This window comes from Gracilinanus agilis, chromosome 2, assembly GCF_016433145.1.
Source record: "Gracilinanus agilis isolate LMUSP501 chromosome 2, AgileGrace, whole genome shotgun sequence".
NCBI lineage: Eukaryota > Metazoa > Chordata > Mammalia > Didelphimorphia > Didelphidae > Gracilinanus > Gracilinanus agilis.
In genome coordinates this window covers 237962880-237988497 of record NC_058131.1, presented here as the reverse complement: position 1 = coordinate 237988497, position 25618 = coordinate 237962880, and the positions used below count along the sequence as shown (strand labels likewise).

At 46.7% G+C, this 25618-nt stretch overlaps 1 protein-coding gene across 2 annotated transcripts; it reads left to right on the top strand.

The window, feature by feature from the left end:
- Nucleotides 1–1509: 1509 nt before the first annotated feature.
- Nucleotides 1510–25364, top strand: ZMIZ2 (zinc finger MIZ-type containing 2). Of its 2 annotated transcripts, XM_044663782.1 has the most exons (20): nt 1510–1588; nt 2895–3033; nt 10242–10384; nt 10635–10749; nt 11244–11446; nt 11793–11985; nt 12625–12888; nt 13252–13431; nt 15216–15299; nt 15708–15879; nt 17657–17798; nt 18013–18223; nt 19352–19457; nt 19655–19812; nt 20946–21013; nt 21306–21374; nt 21899–22143; nt 22606–22778; nt 23086–23331; nt 23916–25364. In XM_044663782.1, the coding sequence occupies exons 3-20, from the start codon at nt 10335–10337 to the stop codon at nt 24021–24023; spliced, it is 2787 nt and encodes a 928-aa protein (XP_044519717.1). In that variant the 5' UTR covers nt 1510–1588; nt 2895–3033; nt 10242–10334; the 3' UTR covers nt 24024–25364. The 2 variants fall into 2 exon arrangements, with proteins under 2 accessions (XP_044519717.1, XP_044519716.1); XM_044663781.1 differs by lacking the exon at nt 2895–3033 and having other exon boundaries at nt 1524–1588.
- The last annotated feature ends 254 nt before the right edge of the window (nt 25365–25618 follow it).

Here is a 25618-nt window from a genome sequence, read left to right as displayed (position 1 = left end):
TTGCTCCTGAATTTAAAATTTGGCCTGGGGAGACAATATCTACATGTATACAAAATATAGGCTAGCTCTGGGAGATACAAAGTTTAGATAAGCTACTTACTGTCTATCTTCATGAAGTTTAAGTGGATATATACAGATTATTGTAATACAAAGTAACAATATATGTATGTCAAGAGATGAAAAAAACTACAGGTACTGTACTATGCTGAGGGGTGCAAGAAAAACCAGTGCTTTCTGCCCTGGGGGAATCAGGGAAATCAATAGACAGTTTTTGAGTTGGACTTTAAAGGCTGGAAAGGAATTCAATAAGCCAAGTTGGGGAGAGCATTCCAGGTATAGGAAATAGGTGAAGCAAAGAATTTTACTAGCTAGAAGGACCCCTCGAGGCCATGGTCCTCTACCTGCCACCACCTTCCCCCGCCCCCCCCCCCAACCCTCCTCCTAGGCAAAGACATTGGCTCTACATACAGTAAGCTACTTTAAGAGCTGAGATGGTCAGTACCAATAACTTTAGCACTTAACTGTTGCTTTCTGTGTGTTTTTTCTCCCGACTATGGGGTCAGAAGCATAATTTTTCGATCCCCGGGCCCCACACACACACACCTAATCTGCCCAGTAAAACTTGTTGGCTGACTAGTGGTTGTCCATTATCCCAATCAAAAAGAGTTCATTTCTGACTTGCTCCCGAATTCCCACCGATCCCCACCCCCTTCGGTTTCCTGCCAGGATTCTGGGGTGAGAGTTGTGGAATGCACAATACAATTGGAGGGCACGCCTGACTCTTCCATATGTCGTTCCCTGTCTGGCTATCAGGATAGCGTGGCCCCCACTATCTAGAAACACCTCGTTTTCCATACTCTTGGTCCAGGGTGGGGGAACAGTTCATTACTACACCTCTCAAATGCAAAAACAATCGCCAGGAAGAGGGGGTGGGGAGGTGATGAGAATCGTAGTAAGAGTGTGTGTGTCCTTGGGGTATTTCTGTGTGTGTTGTGTGTGTGTGTGTGTGTATGTGTGTGTGTGGTGTTTCTGTGTGTGTTGTGTGTGGCGTTGCTGAATATGTGGGTGTGTGTTTCTGGTGAGTAGGTTGGGAGTCTAGGAGGACAAGGAGTGGGAAGTGTCCGGGGATGAGCATCTCTTCCCTGTTCCCCCAGCCCTTCCCCTTCCTTCAGGGAGCAGAACAGCTCCCCCCATCCCCCAAACTCCCGCCCTCTCCTCCCCGACCTATCGATCATTCGAGGATGTGTTGCTCTCGCCTGAGGTGGGGCTAGGGGCGGGGCCAGCCTCCCGAGCTCATGCATATGGATGATGCGGCGGCCGCGGCCGCTCCATTGTGCAATCGGAGCCGGGAGGCGGCGGTGGCGGCGGCGGCGGCGGCGGCAGCGGCAGCGGCAGCGGCAGCCCCTGGAGCAGGGCGCCTGAGCTGAGCCCCCCGGCCGGCGCGGCGGCCGCGAGGCGGCATGGAGCAGTTGGGCCGTGGAGGCGGCGGCAGCGGCAGCGGCAGGCAGCCGGCGAGGCGCTGAGCTGGGCCCGGAGCCGCAGCCAGGTTCTGGGGCCCCCTCGGCCATTCCGTGAGCCCCGCCGGGAGGTGAGCGGAGCGGGGGCCGGGGCTTCAGGGCGGGTGGGTGAGATGGCCGCGCCGGAGGGGCAGGCACCGGGCCCAGCGCCGGGGACATGTCGGGGCCCCAGAACACTGCTTCCTCCCGCCCCCGCCCGGGGTCGGGTTCCCCGGATCCCCTCCCGCCGCGGAGCGGAGCTGCCACCCTCATCTGGGAGGCCGGGGTCACCATGGCAACGCGGCCGCCGCGGGGGCACGGGGACACGAAGGCGCGGGGCTGGCCCGAGTGGGGTCCCTGTGCCCGTACCCGGGGCGCGCGACCAGGCCAGGAAGAGGGGGCCCCCCGCGAGAAGCCGCGGCCGCGCGCCCGGCGGGCCCCCATCCCACGCCGGCGGCTATACAGTGTGGGTGTCCGGAGCCTGCCCGCCCTCCAGCCCCAGGCTTCCTCTCCGCGCCCCCTTTACTGGGGGCCTAAGCCGTCCTTCCGAATGAAATAGCCAGGCCCCACAGGACTATGACTGCCCAATGGAACCCACGCTGGTATTGGGGCGCCCCCGAGGACCCCCCTCCATCAAGCGGCTGCTGCTTCTTCTGCATGGGAGAAGGGGGGGGTGGCATGAGTGATGAGCAAGACCACCCCCCTCCCCCTTCTGTTCTCTTCCAGCTACTCGCAGGCCGCCTCTCGGTTGGGACATACCTTGACTGAATTCCTTTCCTTGGGATGGTCCTAAGGAGAAATGACCCTATTGTTAGGCAGAAATGACCCTTTTGTCTCCCGAGGTTTTCTCTCCCACCCAATTTGAACCATTGTTTGGGGTTTGATTCCAGGGAAGCCCAGCTGTTTGAGAAACCAAGTGGGGGGGGGGGGACTCCTCAGGAAACAGATTTACTCCTCATTCAGTACCTTCCTTACCTGTGTGTGGTGAGAGGACATGGAGTGGGCCTTTCTGAATAGCTTTTCCCTTCACAGATAGGCACTGCCAGGCCTACTTTGGTTGGTCTTACCAGGCCCACTTTGGTTTTTCTGTTCCATCTTCTTAAAGGCTTTCCTTCAAACCCCTAAGATGTGTCTACAAGTTTAGCCTGTGACCCTACCTAGGCCCATCCCAAAAGGTACTACACAATTCTCCTGGGTCCAGGGTAGACTGTTTACCTTTCTAGTCCCCTGCCATGGCCTCTTCAAGAGCACACCCCATTCCAGAATGGGGAAACTGAAGCCTGGAGAGGCTAGAATTAGGACACTCAGGGGTGGAGCATAAAATAGCAGTACTAATAATAATGTCAGTAATAATGTCTTTGACTCAAAGTACTTCATTTGTATTATTTATTCTCACAGATTTTTACTTAGAGAAGATTTCACAGGGACATCTACAGAATGTCATAAATCATGAAGGGTACAGATAGGGTGAACCTGGACTTTATCACCAAATCCTGGAATACTAGAACTAGGGGGCACCCAATGAAGCTTGAAAAAGGTAAATTTAGGATAAATAAAAAGAATTCTTATTTTTCCATAGTAAACTTTAAAGAACTAATTATTCCAGGAGGTAAAGACTAAAATTATGAATGTTTTAAAGATTAGTTAAATTCTCAAATGGTAGCTCCATTATGACTTGCTAAGAGAAACTAGAATGTTGGGGGTTTTTGTGGGGAGTACATCACTGATATTTTATGATTGGTATCTAAAAGAACAATTATACTATTGCATAAAAGACCCCCTGGGATCACTGTTAGATCTTTAGTCATGGACTGGACAGGCATGTTTCTAGAAGACCCAAGGTAGCAATTCTTTTGTTCTTATTCACATGACAGTCCTATGAAATAGATAGGAGCAGGAACTGTTTTCCCCTCCTCCCCTCATTCTGCTTATTGGAGAGTTGAGGTTTAAAGTGATTAAATAATCTGGCTAAAGTCACTGTGACTGAACCAGCATCAAAACCCAAGTATCCAGGCTCCTGCTTGATGCTTATTCTAGTAGCTTATGCTGCCTCCCAGAAATAGAACACAGCCAGTCCAGTCACACAAGGCTATGGCCCTTTCTAGTAGTACAAATTAATCCTCCTTCCCCCTATATTACTTAGGACTGAATCAAAGGAATGTTTCTTTTTCTGTTCCCTGCCCTAGTCAGGAATTCTTCTATCCCACCATCACCATCCTATCTGTAGTCTTCTTTAAACTCATCTGGATTTCTTTGTCTCCTCTACATTTACCTTTGCCTCCTAGGAGCTATAAGTTAGAAGTCTGTAGCTGAAAAAGTCTTATTAGCAGATTTTTGCAACCTCTGGAGAATGAGTTGCTACAAGGCCGTCCTCTTGGGAGTCTGGTTGATTAGTTGGGAAAGCAAGAGGGAATTGGTCCTGTTGCTCAGCTTCGAAGAGGAGTGAAGTATTACTCTTATTTCCAGTTGGAAGCCCTGGCTAGAGTAGAGCCTGAAGAGAGGCTAAAGTATTTGGAGATAGACTTAAACAGCTCCCTTTGAGCCTTATACAAAGTTAGGATCCATGTGGTCAGCCACCAAGACAGACACTCAGTTTGGCATGCCTTTGCTCTTTAGTAGGTGAAAACTATCTTCTCTCTTCTAGTAGCTTTGGAGATTTATAGGGATTGCTTCATCAGTTAGTTAACCAACTGTTTTTTGAGCTCAAATTGTCCATGGTGAGAGAGAAGTCTAGAACCATGTTTTCCATGTTCTCCTGTTTCCAAATGGTCTGAATTTCTCATGTTATTTGACTATACAGATTGACCCTATACCCCAAGGCATTTGGGGTGTCAGTCTGTCCCTTTTATCAGTGAAAATAGGTTGAAATGCAGCTTATTAAAGAAAAAGGAGTTGTATATGGTGCCAGTAGAGCAAAGGGGAAGGAAGCCAAGAGAGATTGTTGCTTCTATGTTTTTCTTTAGGGGGTATAAAACTGAGATTCCTGGGTTCTGTTGTTCTTAGCTCTGTTCCTGGACCCAGAAGGATAGCTAATGAAGTCTGCCTCCATCTCAAAAGGATTAAGATGATGATTCCCTCAGGCCTTTCCCTTTTGTGAGTAACAGACTGCCTGGTATAGTAAAAAAGAAAACTAGATTAAGGCTCTGGAGACCTGTATTTTAGCCATGGCTATACCATCAACTTGTGTGACAATGGGCAAATCACTTAACCTCTCCTGATCTCAGTTCCTCATCTGTAAAATGAGGGGTTTGCATTGGATAATTTCCACAATCCCTTCCAGCCATAACAATCTGCATTTCTTTATCAGGACTCTGGTCAACCTGCTAAGGTTCTACTGAGTATAATGACTTTAGAGAATGGGGATTTTTTTTTTTTTTTCACCAAAAAAAAAGTGAACCCAGGCAATCTGGAGGGAGCTGTCCACTTAAAATGGGAGTACAGAAATTCACAATAATGAATATGGTAGAAAATCACCTTGTCCTTTGTAAGAATTAGGTTGGGGGGAACTGAAAATGTCTGTGGTCTCCTGTTCATGGCAGGAACTTAGTTGATTTGGAATTCCCCAAACCTGTGTGATAAAAAGGCCCCCATCTCTTGAGCTCCAGCCTGGATAGTCTCACCAAAGGACACAGTCCTAACACTAGCCTGACCAGAGGCCTTTACAGTTTTCTAGGTAAGCTGAAATGATCAAATATACCACAGAATAAACCTTCACCCCAAGGAGATTTCTTTGCCAGCCTTTCAGGTTTCCTTCTTAAAGCTGCTGCATTCTGGGACAGCAGAGTGAGCCAGTATAGGAACCCTTATGGTAGAAGACGGGCTTGTAAAATTTCTTATTTAAAAAAAAAACAAAACAACTAACCAAAAAAACCTTAGAATTGATAACTAAGTATGGGTTCCAAGGCAGAGTGTAAGGGCTAGGTAATTGGGGTTAAGTGACTTGCCCAGGGTCATACAGGAAGTCTCTAATGTAAGATTTGAACCCAGAACTTGTCCAGGCTGTGACTATCTACTGAGGCACCTAGCTGCTGTGGTTATAGTATTTCTATTTATTCCTGAGAGAAAAGGCTGGATTTGGAATTAGAGTTAGCAAAATTATGCCTTCTTTGTAGCTACCTTCAAAGAAGGAAGCTTGTGGGTTAAGCTCTGACTCTAGTTGTTTGAGAATCCCCCCACCCCCTTTCCTGTGTGTCATCCCTGCTTCAAGGATTCGGGGAAAGCCTCAGTTTTATCTGGCCATTTCTGGGACATTCCAGTAACTGGACCCACTGAATCTGTTTTTCTTCAACCTGAGGTGAGTGAGCCCTGTGTTCAGAGGCTTCCATAGAATGCTAGTTCCTTGAGGGCCATGACCAGTTTCAGATTTTGTCTTTGTGTACCTCATCACCTTAGCATAGTGCCTTCACATGATAGAAACTCAATGAAATCCTTGTTGAATTTAGGCCCTGGAGATAGAAAGTGATTAGACCCCTGCTTTTTCCAAGGAAAGCTTGTAGATTCCAGCCTTTAGCCTTGGGGGTGGGGGCGGGGGTGGGGTTAAGCCTTGAGAACCACTGAAGTTGATAGACCTGAGCCCTCCGACGTGGGATCACTTACTGGCCGAGAGGGCCGGGATTTACCTGTGCATAGTAGGAACAGGAAGGGGGGAGGGTAGGTGGGCTTGGCCCTTTGCATGCTGCCTAGAATTTCCCAAGTCTTAACTGGTGTGAGCTCTGCGGCCCAGTCCTCCCCTCCCCCTACTGCTCTTTCAATTAAACTGCATGCACTTACTTCCCTCTGGGCCCCTCCCTGTGACTGCCTTGCAGCTGTCCCTGGCTAGAAACATGCTTCTGAAAGACCCTTGTGAGCTGGGTTACTCTTAAAGACGCCTTATTTGCCCAAGGGGTAGGCCTGGGAAACCCCATGTTCTCTGAGGAGAGAATAGCCGGGCCTTCCAAAGAATGACTGAGCCTCCTGACTCCTTGGCGGTTTGGGGGACATAGTTTTTGCCTTTGACAAAGAACCCCATTTCCGGGCATTCTATGATGAGACAGTCTTTCTTCTCCTTTCTCTGCATTCCTTCCCTAACAAAGTAACTCCACCGTTCTCTAGGAACTTGACTTGCATTCTCTGAGCTAGAAATGAAGCTTCCCCTTTCCCCATTGCTTTCCTGTCTGCTCCTGGTTCTCTACCTCATTACACACCGGCTCAGTAGTCATAACCCTAAGACTAACCATCTAGTGGCTTAGTTCTGAACCTGGCTCTCACCTTCCCTTCTTTCTACCTCAGTGTCTTAAAATCTACAATTAAAAGTTGGAATGTAGTTAGAAGAATAAGATTAATTTTTCCCATACCTCAGGTTGGAAGTTATGCATAAAGTACTTTGAATTGCTAGTGGGGGTGGGGTCTGGTCCAGGTTTGGCTTTAGCTGAGATATCTGACTCAACTACCCTTGAGTTCTTGGGATTTGGATGATTGTAATGACTTGTGCAGTTATCCACCCACAAAAGGAACTACATTTCAATATTTCATATCATTGCTGATAATGCTGAGACTGTCTCTAGGCCAGAGTTTCCTTTGTACCCTAATATGGGACATAAACGGCCAGTCTTCCAGGTGGGCTCCCTTTTTTTAAAGGCCTTACTTTCCATCAGCAACATCTCAAGACAGAAGGGCAAGGGTCAGGCAGGTGGGGTTCTCCTGACTCTAGGCCTGGCACTGGGACCCCTCAATGCCCCTTAACACACGAAGGGCACTAAACCAAAGTAAATCTGCTGCTTTCCGTGGAACTTCAAAAGATGATTTGAAATAGCCTAGTAACTTCCAGTTATAGAGGAAGGGATTGTTTCAATGGTGAAATTAGGCCCTTGTTAACAAAGAACTGAAATAGTAAGAGGTTCTGTAAAGAGGCATCTTGACCTTCCTCCCAACCCCCTGGAAGAATATCTGGACTAGAAAGGACTGAGGTTTTACCATTTTAAATTAGAAAACATAGACATGTAAGAATGATGGTTATGTAAAGAACATTGGACTTTGGAACAGGATATCTGGGTTCTAATGACCTTAATATATGTCACTTTCCTCTTTGTTCCTCAGCTTACTCTTGAGAGTTACATGATTTCAGCATCTGAAGGGTTCTTTAATTCAATACTAGAATATGGATATATCTGTGTATAGGTATCATATGTTTGTGTCCATGTTTTTGTTCAGTTTTGTTCAACTTCATGTCTCTGGGGTTTTCTTGGGAAAGACATTGGAGTGCTTCTCCAGCTCATTTTACATATAGGAAATGAGGTGGAGTTAAGTGACTTGCTCAAGGTCACAAAGCCAGGAAGTGTCTTGAGGCTAGATTTGAAATCAAGTCTTCCTGACTCCAGGCCTGATGCTCTATCCACTTTGCGACTTAGCTGCTCACATATACATATTAATTTATACCGATTATCCTTAAGAGACTTGTCTTTACTATTCTGCTCTTCTCTATATATACTCATCTCATCATTTCTCTTCTTTTTCTCTACGTCTTACCATAATCTTATACCTACTATATTTTGCTTATACTACTCTTCTACTTTCACAGTCTCTCCTGTGAATTCTTTAATATTTTTTCAAAATTGGCATTTTCCACATTATCCCTTTTGTTAATTCCTTGGCTCATGGATGTTTCTGCATGTTTTGGGCAGGCTTGCTTGCTCTTTGGAACACTGGTATTCTTTTATATACTTTGTGTCTTAAGTATATCATGTCTCTTGTTTGCAACATCTCTTATGCAAGTCATATCCCATGTGTGCTTATGCCATGTGCCGTTACTGACAATTACTCATGGGTATGGGTGTGTGTGTGTGTGTGTGTGTGTGTGTGTGTGAGTGTGAGACAGATGGGAGCAAACACATACCCTCTGACAGATGGATATACACAATTCCTCAGACGGACACACATGTTCAAAGTGTGTCTGTGCTTGTCTTTTTTTTTCCCCATATGCATGTCTTGAGTATGTATCTATAAACATCTACCCTCAGGTTCATCTCTGTAAAGGTCTACCTCTATGCTCATTTTATTTTCATCTGTACTCTGCTCTGCTCTATGTTCCCCCTCTGGCTGTGCTTCCATCATCAGTGGCCAATCTCGGCCTTTTCCCCTCTCTGAAATGACTTACTCTAACCAGCAAGTAATGCTCACTCTCTGCCTGGGAGGCTGGCAGACTGCACAGAAGCCCTAAGTGGGATGGCTGCTGCCTGTCTAACACAGAGCACAGCTGGCCCAGGAATGGGAACAGAACTAATGCCCCCCTCCCCTATTCTGGGAGGAGGGGAGAGTCTATGTTAAAGGGCTCACACTGGATTCCCAGTCTAATGCTCTGAGTGCTAGAGAGCAGTTCCTGCTGCCTCCTGAGGTGACGGCTGTTTGGCCTTAGGAGAAGGAAAGGCAGCTGGCATATGTGATCCTTCAAATTTAGAGAAAGATTCTGTTAGGTAAAATGTCCCTTGAGTTTCTAGGGGATTGGGGAAGAGACTATAGGAGGCAGAAAGACTTCATGTCTCCGAGGCTCTACAGCCAAGAATCTGTGCTTCATTTGAAGAAATGTTTTGTTTTTGCTTTTTCCCCTTGCCTTTTTCTGGCTTCCTTTGCTATACTTCCCCCTTTTTTCCAAGGCATCATCTCCTGATAAAGGAGTGTGTGTGAGGGGGAGTAATGGTGGTATCTGCTGGTTGTGGTAGTTAAACCACATTGTAATTTCCTGGACTCTGCCCTTCCCTGCTAATCCTCTCTGACCTTCTTGACCTTGGGTTAGGTTCTATTCAGCACCTTTCCCAGAAAAGAATTCTCAGGCTGCTCTGGCCTTGTTTTTCAAGCCCCCTTCTGATTTTTCTAGGAGCTGTGCTGTTGCCCTTTCTCCACCCTCAGTAAGCTGAGTCCTGAGGACCCTTATTCACTTTAGACTTAAGGTTCTCAAACTGCCCCAGGGTCCCCAAGGCTCTTATCTTTTTATTTCTTCCTTGCTTAATTTCTCCATTTGAAAGAAATCTCTTTCAGTAGGAAAACACTAGTATCAGCCTTTCCCCTCAGTTCTTGCTCTCCACACCCAAGATGCACCTTTCCCTTCTCTACCTGCCCTCTCCACCCTCTCCTCCAGTTTTCCAAGAAGTGCCTGGTGGGAGTCTTCTACAACTAGTTCTTCTGTCATCTCCCTCCCAGTCCCCCACAGTTTCTGCCAAGAGAAGCTAAAGATTTTGCCTTGTTTTACATGGATACTGAAGGACAGAGGGGGAAAGCTTTGTAAAAGGAGGGAGAGGGATGAAAACTTTTGTATTCAGAAATATAACTTAATGGGTCATTTGAAATGGTACTCTAGGTGCATATGTGGTAGTAGCTGGGCCACATGGGGTTAATGTACTCTTCTTAGCTGAGCTTGCCAGGAGCAGAGGTTTGCCAGACATGGGCAGGACGCCAAGTTCCTCTAGCTGGCCGAGACACCCTGAGTATGGCCCCCCTGGGTCCCTAAGCTTAACCCTGCCCTGCCTGGGGTGCCCTCTATGTCCCTCTTACCTTGTGTATGCTCTGCTCATGAAAGAGGAGTCCTAGGGACTCTACTAACTAGTTCTCGAGCCCCCAAAGAGCATACTTGTGAACTCTCCGTTCTGCTTTTCTCTGTTCATTGTTTGTGATGAGGAAGGAGTAATTCAGTGATTCTAGATTCCTATATAAGTCTCGATATCATCTTCTGTTGAATTTCCCTCTGAGATGACAGTTCTTCTCTTTCTGTCACAGCAGCTTGGAGGGGCTGAGTCCCAGATAAACTCCACCGAGGTCCACTATATTCAAGTCCCAGACCCCCCTGTCCCTCACAATACTTCACAGCCAATGAACTCCATGAACCCAATGAAACCTGCCCTCCCCCCCACGCCACACGGGTGAGTAGAAGAAACTCCCATTCCTATACTGAGCCTTGCCTAAAGCCAAGACCTGTGTGGTTAGTCTGTCTGAGTCATGAGTATGGTCTCTCTTCCCTGAAATGACCTGTCCCTGTTTTCAGCCCTCAGTTGCTCTAAGGACAGTGAATCCCTGCACTATCAAGCCACCTATGCCACCTAACCTTAGGATTGTGCCAGTTCACTGTCTGAAACTTGAAATATGTTCCTTACTAGCCTCTTTCCTCCACAGTGATGGTTCATTTTCGTATGAGTCTGTTCCTTGGCAACAGAGTACCAATCAGCCAACAGGATCACTCTCTGTGGTAACCACCGTGTGGGGAGTCAGCAATACATCCCAGAGTCAGGTAAAAGCTTCCCACCCAAATATCCAGGTCTTAGTCTATCCTCCCTCCCTTACCTTAACCCCCCCCCCCAAACCACCATATTATTCCCTTTATCCCCCCCTCAGCACATTGTTCTCTGATATCTTTCTCTTAATCTCTCAGCTTTCCTCAGTAAATCTCCACACCTACATTCCTTTCCCTCCCTTCATGTGACAACCAAGCCCCTCTGTTTTACTAGTAGTAGAAAGAAACAGAGTTGTTGGAACAGACCAGTCTATTTTTCCTTTTAGAGCAGGAGTTATTAACTTGGGGTCTATGGATCCACAAGGGTTCCAAGGAGAATTTCAAGGATTCCATAAACTTGGATTGGGAAAAAAATGACATCAGTATTTTACCATTTATTTATGTGTCTAAAAACATTATTCTGAGAAGGGGTCCAAGACACACACACATACACCCACACCCACCCCTTCTTTAGAGGTTCTTGGCAATGTGAGTATTGTTGCTTTTTGTAGGTTTTAGGAAGCCCCATGGGCCCTGGGGGGAACCCCTCTGGTAGTCCCATGATGCCTGGCATGGCAGGTGGCAGCCCTGCTATGAACTCTCCTCAGTTCTTGGGGCAGCAGGCTTTTCCAGAAGGTGGTGCAAACAAGAGTTATATGCAGCAAGGAATGTATGGCCGTGGCAGCTACCCTGGAGGGCCTGGCTTCCCTACCAGGTAAGCACCCTTTTGTAAAAGGGGTTCCTGTCCACCTCTTGAATTTTCCCCCTATAGAACTTGAGTCTCTAGTTCACAACATCTAGCACAATGCCCTTGTACATACTAGGGAATCAATCAATATTTGTTGGTTAATTGTATGTGCACAGGCTAACTGTGCTGCTCCTCTGACTTCAGCTATAACCTAAAACATTTGAAAAAGAATGAATGAGAGTCCATTCTGCCTAAGAAGTTAGGTAGGCAAGTCTCTTCTTCTGAAAGAACACAAATCTTAGCCTTATGTGGTTAATAGGAAGCTGCTTCTGACTGAGGGCAGAATGGAGGTATAATCTTGTGTCTCCTGCAGCTACACAGGCAGCCCAAGTGGCCCTGGGGGCCTAGGTCTCCCCTCACATGCCACCCGACCCTCCACTGACTTCACTCAGGCAGCTGCTGCTGCTGCTGTGGCTGCTGCTGCAGCTACTGCCACTGCTACTGCTACTGCCACTGTGGCCGCTCTCCAGGAGAAGCAGAGTCAGGAGCTGAGCCAGTATGGAGCGGTAAGGTGCCTCCCTGACTACTCACCTTGCCCCTGTGTGCCCAGATTGAGGCAGCATGGTGTAGTGGAGGGAGCACTGGACTGACAGTCCAGAGCCTGGGTTCTATTCCTAGCTCTGTCAGGAACCAGCTGTATGACCTTGGGCAAGTCATATTACATCTGAGCCTCAATTTTCTTATCTGTTTAAGTTAGTTGGATAGGTATTTCTAAGGGCCCTTCTAGCTCTGAAAATGGACAGTTCTGTGAGGTCACTGATAAAACACTTAGTCTAGGTCCTCAGCACGGCACAAGGAGAGGGCTTTTTGCTCTAAGATGGACATGCATGGATAAATTAGGGGGTGGGAGCTAAGGGATATATGGTTTCCCCTGCACCCTCCCCTTGACACTTGGGTACCTTGGGGAGTCTACTAGAGAGGGTGGGAGGGACATCAGGTGAAGGGTCATGCTGTGGCAAAGACAGTCAAGAGATAGAGCAGTAAAAGACCCAGGAAAGACACTGTAATAGGATAGAGGTCAGACTGAATGGGAAAAGTGTTGTGCTGGGCCGAGGGGTGAGCAAGAATGATGTGAAGTTATTCTTTCTCCCTGGGTTGTTTCTCATGGGTGAGGCCTTGGATGATTCCTTTTTCTCTTTCCCCAGATGGGGGCAGGACAGCCCTTTAACAGCCAGTTTCTGCAGCATGGGGGTCCAAGGGGGCCCAGTGTCCCAGCTGGCATGAACCCTGCCAGTATAGGAGGGGTGATGGGCCCCTCTGGTATCTCTCCCATGGGTATGAACCCAACCCGGGCACCTGGAATGACTCCCTTGTATGGAGGGCAGCGACTGCCCCAGCATGGGTACCCAGGAGCTCCCCAGACACAGCAGATGCCCCGACAAGGAGTCAAGAGAGCCTACTCTAGTGAGGTGAGTACAGGGAGAAGGGGATTGAAAGATCTGAGGGCTTTCCCCTGGAAAATCTCAATTACTGGTGTATATATATTCTCAGAGATGGTTTAAGCTAGTGGTGAACCTAAAAGGAGTATGAGCTGATAATAGATTGGGATGAGCTGTCCACTGCCCCATAGGACAGCTATAGCAGACCCCAAAATGAACCCAGGAATTCTACCCTCCATCCCACTCCTCACCTGTCCCACCCTTGGGTTCGTTCAGGGTATAGAGTCCTATATTCCATGTCCCTGATGCAAGAGAATGGTACTCTTTCAGGCAATCTTTTTCCCATTCAGATGCCTTCTAACTCTTAGGGTATCTGTCTTACTTCTTTTCCAGGGTTATCCAGCACAGCAGTATATGCAAGGTGGTCAGTATGCTCCCAGCGCTGCCCAATATGCACCAAATACTGCACAGCCATCAGCACCCTCCCCCTCGTACCCTGGCCAGAGGATGCCTATCCAACAAGCAATGGGCCAATACCTGTCCACCTCCAACTCAGCTGGACCCTATTTTAAGGTACAAAGCAACTGTCAGCTTGGCGCTTAGGATTGTAGCTTGTAACTGGTTAAAGAGACTGAGCCAACTAAATACTCCCTAGCAAAAGTACTGAATTCTCTCATTTTAGTGTAGAAAAACTAAACCATTGTCCAAGGAAAAGTGTTCCGTCTAGACCTCTGGAATAGTGACAGTGCTCAGGAAGACTACTGTAACCTGAGTTTTCATGGACTCCTCTTGGGAGTGGAGGTTTGGAGGATTGCTTCTGCCATGGCTGAATGTGGCATCAAGAAGAGCCTTTTGCTGATTCTTTTTTTAAATTTAATTTAAATTTTATTCCAATAACAAATTTACACATAAACTTTCCAAAGTTATATGATTCATGTTGTCTCCTTCCCTTCCCCTCTCCCCCCTCCTGGAGTTGACAAGCAATTCAGTCTGGGTTATACATGGATTATCACTCACAACCTATTTCCATATTATTCATTTCTGTGAGAGAATAATCTTATAAAACCAAAATCCCAAATCATATACCCAGATAAACAAGTGATAAATCACATTTCCATCTGCATCCCTACTTCAACAGTTTTATCCAGCTGTGGATAGCATTCTTTGTCAAAAAGTCCCTCAGAGGAATTCTATGTGAACTGGAACGACCTCCAGGAACTGATGTAGAGTGAAAGGAGCAGAACCAGGAGAACATTGTACACAGAGACATATATACTGTGGTACAATCAAATGTAATGGACTTCTCTACTAGCAGCAATGCAGTGATCCAGAACAATCCTGAGGGACTTATGAGAAAGAACTGTGGGAGTAGAAACACGGAAGAAAAACAACTGCTTGATCACATGGTTTGATGCGGATATGATTGGGGATGTTGACTCTAAACCAGGGGTTGGCAACGTATGGCTCTCGAGCCATATCTGGCTCCACCTCCCAACCAGGCCAGTCTAGGTAGAGCCCCAGGATGTGCGCCAGGGGGCCCTTCAGCTCCCGCCCCATATTCCAGCACCTTCTGCCTCCATCCTCCTCCTTCCACAGGCGTTTATGGCTCTCATGGTCAAAAAGGTTGCTGACCGTTGCTCTAAACGATTACTATTGCAAATATTAATAATATGGAAATAATATGGAAATGATACATGCAAAATCCAGCAGAATTGCATGTTGGCCACAGGAGGAGTGAGGGAGGAAGGGAGGGAAAGAACACAAATCATGTAACCATGGGAAAATATCCAAAATTCGTTAAATAAATGAGCTTAAAAATATATAAAGTTTACATAAAGTATATTGAGATAACATATCTTAAAAAAAAAAAAAGTCCCTCGTGATTGTCCTGGATCATTGCATTGCTGTTAGTTCCTTTTGCTGATTCTTAAGTTCTAGAGTTGGGAGGATGGAAGAAGAGGGAAGTTACATAGTTTGTTCTTACCATACACCACCTGTTCTCTGCCTTCTCTCTTTCTTCTACTTCCCTAGTTCTAGAATTCCCAAGAATTAGCAAAAAGGTTCCTATAACCAAGCCAACTATAACAGAAGTTCACAGTTTCTTATAACAAGTTTTGCCTGTGTTCTTTGTATGTTGAAATGTTGGTGATTTATTCAAAGGTAGTTTTTGTAGATTAGGGTAGGTTCTTAGGTGTCCTATATCCTCTAACCCCCTTCTTCCCTTTCTTTTCTCACAAATGCCCCTGATCCTGGGTCTTTTTATGGCCTAGCATGGTACCCCTGCTGGCCATTCATGGGTATTTCAGTGTTTCAGGGAATTCAAATCACTGACATGGTTTTTTTTTTTTTATCCCCAGCAGTCCACAGAGCAGTTCAATGGGCAGAACACCAACTTTAATGGAGGAAACTTCAATAGCTACAGCCAGCCCAACATAAATGGGGTATGATGGAAATGGGAATATGGGGCCCTTATGAAGCTTTCTTTACACCAAAGGCTTTTTTTTTTTTAAACCCTTGTACTTTGGTGTATTGTCTCATAGGTGGAAGAGTGGTAAGGGTGGGCAATGGGGGTCAAGTGACTTGCCCAGGGTCACACAGCTGGGAAGTGGCTGAGGCCGGGTTTGAACCTAGGACCTCCTGTCTCTAGGCCTGACTTTCACTCCACTGAGCTACCCAGCTGCCCCGACACCAAAGGCTTTTGAGAGCAGCTGCTTTTCTTTGCCTTCCCCTTTCCCACTCCCCAACCCCCATATACTTTATATATATACTCATACACATGCATACTTCTGTTCCAGACCAGTTATCCAGCCATTATTTTGCCCTAACAACTTTTGTCTCTCTTTCTACAGCCCACCCGATCGATGCCTGGCTATCCCAGCTCCCCACTACCTGGGAACCCTACACCCCCAATGACTCCTGGCAGCAGCATACCACCCTATATGTCTCCTAGTCAAGAAGTCAAGTCTCCCTTCCTGCCTGACATTAAGCCTAACATGAGTTCCCTGCACCCTTCTCCCTCTGGTAAGTCTCATTCTCAGGGTTTCTAAGAGAAGAGCAAATATTGAAGGCTAGGTTGGAATTGAAGACATTTTTCATCTTCATATGGGAAGCCCTAACAAGCATTCAGTGAGTGTAGAATATACCCTGGGTAGCAACTAAAAAAGCTCCCTCTTCTCCCCTACTTTTTCTCTTTGATAATCTCTTTAAGATACATTTTTATTGATAGCTGTTGCTCTTATGTCACCTATATTTCTCAACTTGTTTATTGCTCCCCCTCTCTGAGAACTATCTCATATATAATAGACTAAAAGGAAAAAAAGAGTTCAGCAAAACTTGCTAACACGTTGAAGAAGGTTTATGCAGTATTCCAAACCCATAGGTCCCCCCCACTTCTGCAAAAGGAAGGTGGATTATCTTTTCCTCTATCTTGACTTTGAGGCCAAGCTCAGTTATTATAATTTCCAAGTATTCAATTACTGTTTTGTTATTGTTTCCATTTCCATTGTCTTAGTCACTGTGTATATTTTTTTTCTGGTTCTGCTTACTTCACCTCTCATTAGTTCATAAAAATTGAACCATATTTCTGTGTATTCATTATACTCATCATGTCTTATAGCACAGTAATATATATGTTCATGTGCCACAACTTGTTTAACCACTCTCTAGGTGATGTTCATTCATCTACTTTGTTTCCAGTTCTTTGCTATTCCAACCAAGTGTTGCTGTAAATATGTTGGTATATGTGGGGGCCTTTCTTTTTGTCATTGACCTCCTTTGGGGTCTTTGCCTAGCAGTGGAATCTCTAGGTTGCTAAGACAGTCTTATGAAGAATTCAGAGAAACATGGGAAGACTTGTATGAACTGATGCAGAATGAAGTGAGCAGAACCAAAAGAACAATGTACACAATGACTACATTAATGTAAATGAAGACAACAGAATTCAGGTTGTATAGTGGTCAATATTGGCTCCAGATGAATGAGGGTAAAATATGCTTCCTAGCTAGCTGTCAAGAAGTGGTAAACTAGAAGAGCAGAAAGTTACATGTGTTGTCAGTCACAATCACAGGTTTAGAGATTTTGCTTAACTTTTTTATGTCAAAGGATTATAAGGTGGTGATTTTTTGGGAAGTGATTGCATCAAAACAAAATATGAATTTTTAAAAAATCATTAAGCTTAAGTGGATAGAGTTAAAAAACAAACAAAACATAGTACTCCTAACTGGCTTGGAACATGGCAGATTGAGTTTGGGACCCTGAAACCCTTGGTCAAGCCACAAGCAGGGGGGATACCCTTAGAATTTGAGGGTCCTTAGGAAAACTCAGGGAGAGCTTTTCCTTTCATCTAGCCTCCCATCCTACTCCAAAGCATCCAGGGTAGGCTCCCCTGTGGGAGGCTGGCAGGAGCAACAAGGCTCTACTGGGCATCCTAGCTGGGGAGCCCCCTTTAAGGGGCAATAGAACCTTCAGTTCTAAACATTCCATAACTGTTGAAAGTGACAGTTGAGAACAGGGTGATGCCCAAACGCATCCCATAGCATGGCTCATCATGGCAGCATAGTGCAAGAGAGAAGGGGGGAATGTGTCCTAGGTCACCCTAAGAACCAAGAGGAAACTGAGCCTTGTGCTCGGCCCAGCAGGAGAGAGGGTGGTGCCCGCCCTAAGTCTACACTGCTGGTTGGGTGCCGGCTGGGCTCTCCCACTGTTCCCTCCACCCAGCACCGGCTCAAGCTACATGTTCGTTGGCGATGGGTGTCACTGGCACCCGTGCCTGCCACCAGCCCCTGCCCTCCCCTTTCAGGAAATCCATGTGATGAGCTGCGACTGACATTCCCAGTCCGGGATGGGGTGGTTTTGGAGCCTTTCCGTTTGCAGCACAACCTGGCGGTCAGCAACCATGTCTTCCAGCTCCGGGACTCAGTCTACAAAACCCTGATGCTGAGGTGAGCTTGGGGTTGCCCTCTCCCATGGGCCACCAGCTGGGCAATGGGGCACAGCAGATGGACCCTCAGGATTGCCTTCTGCTGGCCATGCAGCCTCGCCCTTCCTCATCTCCCACTGCCTTCTCTGCAGCAACCTGTTCTTATTCCCACTCCCCATATTTCTTGGTATATTTTCTGGGTTACTGGGCTCTTTATTTCCTCTTCCCTGGTTCAGACCTGACTTAGAGCTCCAGTTTAAATGCTATCATCATGAAGACCGGCAGATGAATACCAACTGGCCAGCGTCTGTGCAGGTGAGCGTCAATGCCACGCCCCTGACCATCGAGCGAGGAGACAACAAGACGTCCCACAAACCCCTCTACCTGAAGCACGTGTGCCAGCCTGGCAGGAATACCATCCAGATCACTGTCACTGCCTGCTGCTGTGTAAGTGACTCTCGGGCTATCCGGTAAATGGGAGAAGGGAGTGAGGAAGTGGTGGTGGGGGCAGCCCAGCGGGGGGCAAGGCGCACATGCAGCGCAGAGGAGGCGTAGGGTGCCTGCCCAGACATGGGTGTAGGTTAAACGTACACACCGAGTCTATCCGTGTACAAATATCCCTGCCTGATGGTGGTCAGGGTAAAACATCTAGGCCAGGGAAGATTTCTGACTTGGAGACTTTAGCACTAAAGCAAAAGGTACTGGATTCCCTTCCTTGCAAGCCACGTGTTTACCTTCCATTCCCTTCTCTATGTCCACCAAAAGACGGACGCGATTACATGTGCTTTAGCCATTGCTGTACTCATTTTATTAGATTTGGATTTGACATTAATTTGTATAAATGGTTAAGAAGGGCCCCTGGGTAAGGACTCTGCCCCTGGAGCCCTGGCTCCTCACTGCAGAGATGTCAGGCCATGTGCCAAGATTGGATCACAGCTCTCTGTAAGATTTCCAGGCTAGTTAAGAAGAAGGAAGTGGGAATCCTCACTCCTCCACCCTACCAAAGTCAATATTCACCACTATTAGTAGGAGTTCCCCCCTTCTCCCCCAGTTTACCTTTGCTGCTGTAAAGAAACCTGGAGAGTGAGCCCTTAAAGGCCAAATTGAACCCAGATCCAAAATGAGCAGCAACAGTTCATATTGTGAAGAAGGCTATCCCTCAGCAGACTCTCAGGCCTGTTTTTGGTGGAGAGATGGGGACTAGGAAATAATCATTTTGATTAATTCAGGAGGAAGGGGGATCAGTATCTCTTTTTTTTCTTTACAAGTAAACCCTGGGTAACAGCAGCTGTGCTTGAGGCTTCTAAATGAAGGCCAATGTGAGGAGATCTGTGTCAAATAGAGGCAGCCGCCTGTGTTCCAAATGGGGCCAAAGGAACTTTTATCCCACACCTAAAGACTCACAGGGGAGGGGGACGCTACAGGTACCTAGCTTCTTCCCTCTATTTCCTTCTCCTTTACCCAACAACAGCCCTGAAATCATAGGAGTTAGACCTGGGGGCTGGGGCCCAGCAAGCGGGGTGCCCGCTTACAGCTGGTCTCTGCTTCCCTGACCCAAGGCTTCTTCTCGTGCAGTCTCATCTCTTTGTGCTGCAGCTGGTGCATCGGCCCTCGGTTCGCTCTGTCCTGCAGGGCCTTATCAAGAAGCGCCTGCTCCCCGCAGAGCACTGCGTCACCAAAAGTGAGTGGCACCAGACACCCGCCTGCCGAGCCCCGACCCATGGGCTCTGAGCCAAATACTCATTTCATATTTGTGGCACTGAGATTTGACTTGGGTGCCTAATTAGCAACAGCCTTTCCCCATTTATATCCTCAAAGTATCCTCAGCTCCTCATAAGCTCAGGAGCATCTTGTCTGTGTTTTCCTCCCAATGATCAGTAAAGCGGAATTTTAGCAGTGGCACCATCCCAGGCACTCCTGGGCCTAATGGAGAGGATGGTGTGGAGCAGACTGCTATCAAAGTGTCCTTGAAGTGTCCCATCACCTTCCGAAGGATCCAGCTCCCTGCCCGAGGACATGATTGCCGCCACATACAAGTAAGTTGGTGGTGATAACAGTTGCTGCTTTACATTTCATGGTCTTTCTGATCCTTTTAGATCATTGCCTCCATTTTGTCCCCTTGGGGAGAATCGGGGGGACTAAGACCATTAGGTTATCTGTTCTGACTTGAGCCTCAATTTGAAGATCTAGAAAACTGAGTGGGGTGAGCCAGGAGAGTGGAAAATGTAGGAACCCCTAGGAACGAAGTACCATGAAGAAAATGAAGTCACACTGAATCAAGGCAATGGCAAAAGAGTCCGTAAAAACATGAAACTTCATGAGTTAACCAAATCCTAGCCATCTCAATTAATTTTGGTGATAATTTTCAAATTCTTAAAAAAATCATATCTTTGGCAAGAAGGGCTAAATGTACAAACATTGGCCTAGTCTGCAGGTGTTTGCATTAGCATTCTTATTTAGCATCTCAGACATCCTTGGATTTAGCATTTACAAAGAAACATCTGTCCTGGGCACAAAGATTCCTGTCTCCCCTGCTCCTCTCCCTGTCCTCGTTGTTTCCTGCCTTAAATGTATGAACTTCATGGAATGAGAATTTAGCAATTCTGGACTTAAGTATTGCAAAAACTATTCCTTTGAATCGATTTACTTGTATTGTTTCCCCTGTCTGCTTCTGACAGGTGTTCAAAGGGTAATGATTTTTCCTAATAAAATAACTGGAGCTGGACCACCAGTTAAGAGCACTCTTCCCAGCCTTCATTCGGGCTCCTTCATCTTTTTTCTTCCTTTCTCTATAATTTCTACTGCTTCATGTCCCGTTGCTCCTCCCCAGTCAAAAAACCCTATCTGGGTTTGATTGAGCCAGTGGTAACAGAAAAGATAGGCATTAGCTCACACAAATGGGGCAGTGAACAGACCCTGCCCCCACCCAGCTTGGGTACTTCTTACAGCATTATGCCTTATTGTATGTTCTTGTCTGTCCTTCAGAAAGGGTCTTTTCCCCCCCTCCCCCCATTCCACCCCCACAAAAAAATAATTAGAATCCAAGCCCTTTGCCAGGTGGGATTGTTTCATTCTTTGTATGCTTATCCCTAGCACCTAGCACACCACCTATTGGCAAATAGTAGGTGCTTTGGAAAACCTTGTTGATTGTTTCTGATCATCATTTTAGTGCTTTGACCTAGAATCCTACCTGCAGCTGAATTGTGAGAGGGGAACTTGGAGGTGTCCTGTCTGCAAGTGAGTATAGGAGTATAGGGAGTATGCCATCTGGAATCACCCAAGGGTTGGGGATTGGCATATTTTCAGGGAGGGGGTGGTGATAAGCACTCTGACATTGTTATATCACAGCCTTGTGAAATTCTTAAGGCTGAGACTTTAGAAAAGGAAACTTGCATTTCAAAGGGATGAAGTGACTTCTCCAAGGAAGGAGGGAGGATGCCCAGGGAATCTGCTTGGGGTAGGGAAAGAGGAAGGGATCTCTGTGGTAGAGACCTTAAGTCACTGATACGTATTTTCTGTTTCTTTGTAGTAAAACTGCGCTGCTGGAAGGCCTGGAAGTGGATCAGTATATGCTGGGGATCCTTATTTACATCCAAAAGTAATTCTGATTGAACTGGTCTGATTTTGAACTGATTTGAAAGGGGCCACCAGAGGGCAGTCATAGCCATGCAAGACATGTAATCCTGAAATCTACCCAAAGTCTTTTTCACCCACCTCACAGTTGGATCACGAAGTCTTCCCAGGAATTGGGCCCACTGCCAAACCAGGGATCATATATCCTACCAACTTAATGATGCTGGGTATACAGTACACAGTAGATAGCCAGAAATTCATTTCAAATCAATAAGATTTGAGTTGGAAGATCTCACTTGAAACTCAGGGGACAATAGCAATGCCTTATACACATTAGGTACCCAGTAATTGTTTGTTAAATTGATTTGGGCAAAGAGATAACTCAGAACTGAGGCTTAGTGAACCAGGAACATGAGAGAAAGGGATGAGGGTAGGGAGCTCACTTGAGAATGGGATGTATAAGATTAACAATGAAGATAAAGCGTATAATCAAAGGTTGATTCATATTTGGCCAAAACCTGTTCCTGGATTTCCTGTCTCCTTCCCCAGCTCAGACTATGAGGAAATCACCATTGACCCCACCTGTAGTTGGAAACCAGTGCCCATCAAGCCTGACTTGCACATTAAGGAAGAATCTGACGGGCCTGTTCTGAAGCGCTGCCGTACCATGAGCCCTACCCACATGGTGATGCCCAATGTCATGGAGATGATTGCTGCTTTGGGCCCTGGATCTTCCCCTTTTGCCCCACTGCAACCTCCTTCAGCCCCTGCCCCCAGCGATTATCCTAGTCAGAGTGAGTATCAGCCTAATTGTTTCTTTTATAGTTTGGAATATGCAAAATCCTCAGGAAGCTGGAATGGGAGAGGGATCATCCATGAGGGGCTCATCTCCTTTCTTCACCTCTGTCAAACCTATTTGGGGGACATTTCAATAATTCAAGAACAGAATGTGCATAAATTCTTATTGTTATGTGCTCAAGGATAATTACAAAAGCTATTGCTATCAGCAGCAGTAAAGGGATGTCCTGTCTCTGACTGAATACTTACATCTAGTGTAGATTTTTGGAATTGCTGTTATCTATAAATCAGCTCTGTAATTTAAAAAAAAAAAAAACCAGCCCATGTAGATGTTTTTGAATCAGTCTTCCATCTTAACTGCATTTTAAAATTTAATTGCTTTAAAAAATAAGTGCAAGCTGTCACAATAATAAAGCAGTGTTACTTTGAAGAATTGATGGAACAATTTTGTTTTGCAGGTTCTAACTTTTCAGGCCCCGGAAACTTCCCTGATTCTTTCCCCCCAACCACACCTAGCACCCCAACCCTAACTGAATTCACCCCAGGGCCACCACCAATCTCCTACCAGTCAGACATTCCTAGCAGCCTCCTGACTCCAGAAAAGCCTCCAGCTCCTTCCATCCCTGGACAGGTCAGTGCAGTTTCACTGGGGAGGGTGGGGGCTTAATAATAATTCCTGGGGTGGCAGCTAGGTGGCACAGTAGATAGAGCTCCAGATAGAAGTTCAGATATGGCCTCAGACCCTTCCTGGCTTTGTTACTTTGGAGCAAGTCACTTAACCTTGTTTGCATAGCCTTTTGTCTTAGAGTTGTTATTAGGACAAAAGTTAAGGGGGTTAAAAAATAATCATTCCTGGTCTCTAAACCTACAAAGGAAATTAGGGGAGAAAAAAAATGTGTATCCCTCTGTAGTACTATTATGGCTTCCTTCTCCCTCAGATGGCATCATCAGGTCACATGGACCCGTCTCACAATCCTGGGCAGCAGGGGCTGCACAATCCCAATCTCAGTGCCCCTCCAGGGTCACAACTCCATCATCGGAACCCACCCCCCCAGGCTCGGCAGCCCCTGGGGCCATCAACAGGGGCAGGTCCTAGTGGCGAGTTGGCCTTTAATTCTGCTGCAGGCATAATGGGGCAACCAGGAATACCTGGAACTGGAGATGGGCCAGAGCCAGCTCTGGATGTGAGTATAGTCCATCTCTCCTAACCATATATCTAGGAGGAACATGAGAGTCAAGGATTTTGGGAAAAGAGCTATGGATGGTGGGGGGGGGGGGAGGGGGAGATCACAGGAACTTGGGGCTGAGAAGAACCTGAGTTCATTCAGTTCCCATATTTACAGATGAGGAAAAGGAAATCCGGAGAGGTGAGGGGATTTGAAGAAAAGCTTTTTTATTTTATTTAGTAAAGGCAACATAGCATAGTCAATAAGAGAACTCTGCAAAGGCAAAAAGACCCGAGTTCAGAGTCCTACTAGATATCCATCTCTCCAAGAGTATAGATCGTGGAGCATGGAGTAGGTGTCCTTCTGAATCGGCAAAGCTCATGTACATCAGTGAAAAGAGAGCTCCAAACATGTGCCAACCTCCCCCCCCCCCCAAAAAAAAAAAATGGGTAGTATGACGAGGGTGTGTGTGTGTGTGGTTTTCAACAGATATTTTATAATGAAAATATCACAGTGCCAGCATATGGTATGCTAGCTGGATTGCAGCTGTAGATATAGGTCTGAAACTCTTAACTCCTGATGTTATTCTCCTTTGTGTTTAGCTCCTCCCAGAACTGACCAATCCTGATGAGCTGCTCTCATACCTGGGCCCACCTGACCTACCCACCAACAGTAATGATGACCTGCTGTCCCTCTTCGAGAACAACTGACCCTTGATTTTATTTTGCTCCCCCCCCCCCCCAGCCCAGGCTGGGATCTCCTCATTGGTCTCAGAACTGCCATGCCCACTTCTACCATCCATCGTCATTGACCCTCAGTCCTTACATACTCACCACTGTTGTCCTTCATCCTGAGGCAGGGAAAACAAGGCGTTTCAGCTGCCCACACATCACGCTCACCCAACCAAAGCCACTTCTGTCCTCGGTCAGACCTAGTAGCCATACAGCGAGGCTGGCCACTTCAGTCCGTCCTTCTTCCTAGCTGTCATGGCAGTTATTTGTGTTGAGGCCCCCTTCCCTCAGCTCTGCCAGCACCAGGTCTGAGGCTTCCCTTCCTTGGGCCTGATGTATTCTCTACATCTTCCCACTGCACAGGCCATCCACAATGCCCCATCAAGAGCCTTCCCATCCCTACCCTGACTGGTACCAGCCCTCCATCTGACTCTGGCTTTGAGTGAGCCTTCTGATTTATCTTCCTCCTGAATGTGGCATAGTTGGCGGAGAAGCCAAGCATGGTCTGTGGTGTTCTGGGCCTGTGGACTCTGGAAGGGCCCTGGGTTTTTTCTTCCTGGCTTGATGATGAAGCCCTATCAATTCATCTTTAGTAGTCATTACGTACATGGACTTAAAGGCTACAGCAAGCCCATGCAACCCTTAATTGGGTACTGAGGAGCTGTCACGTAGACTGGATCTCTCCCCACCAGCCTCTTTCTATCTGGCACCCATGTTCCCTCTTCCTCACCCCAAGCCCAAGTGCAAGAGGCTGTGTAGGGTGGGGTGGGGTGGAGAGGGAGGTGATTAATTACAAAGCACAAAATGTACATAGTGTAGAAACACTAAAAGCAGGAAAAAAAAAAAAGAAAAAAAAGCTATTTAAAGGAAAGCGAGTCCCTCTGTTGTACAGCCCCCCCCCTTCCCCTATTCTTTCCCCTGTTCCCATAAATGTGCATATTCCCTGACTTTGTATGAGTGACCATTCCATTGGGGAGTAGGGGTCCCAAGCTTCAGCCCTGGCAGGGAATATACTTGGGGGGGGAGGGGGGAATTGTTATTCACCAGGTTGTAGAAATTCTTTGGCTGTGCCCTTCATCCCCCAGATCTCCCTTCCATTCTGCAAAGTAAACAAGTAACAGCCATGTTTTAAAAAAACCACCTTCCCTTTACCTATACCCCTGGGGAGAGAATCTAAGTGGTAAACTGTCCCTTTTTGGAAAACCATTGCATCCATCTGGCTTATGGGGCCAGAGCCATGTGTGTGAGCAGTACTGCCCAGGGGGCCGTTTTGTGTATCCTGTTTCAGTATCTATATTAAAGGATTCCCTTTTGGTGGGCCTTGCTGACTCACCTCCTTTGTGCTCTGAAGTGGGGAGAGGGGGCCAAGGATGCCTTTGTGCTGCTGCTTTTAGACACCCCAAAGGGCTAGCGAGCTATGAGTTGCTATAAACCAACAAGGACAGATCTTTGGCCCGGTGTTAGATTTTCCTGTAGCAGTAGGTAAAACTTTAAAATAGCCTGGTCTTCTCTATGCCGTCTTCTGGGGAATGATAAATCTTAAGCTCCAGTTGGTCACATGGGATACAAATGGG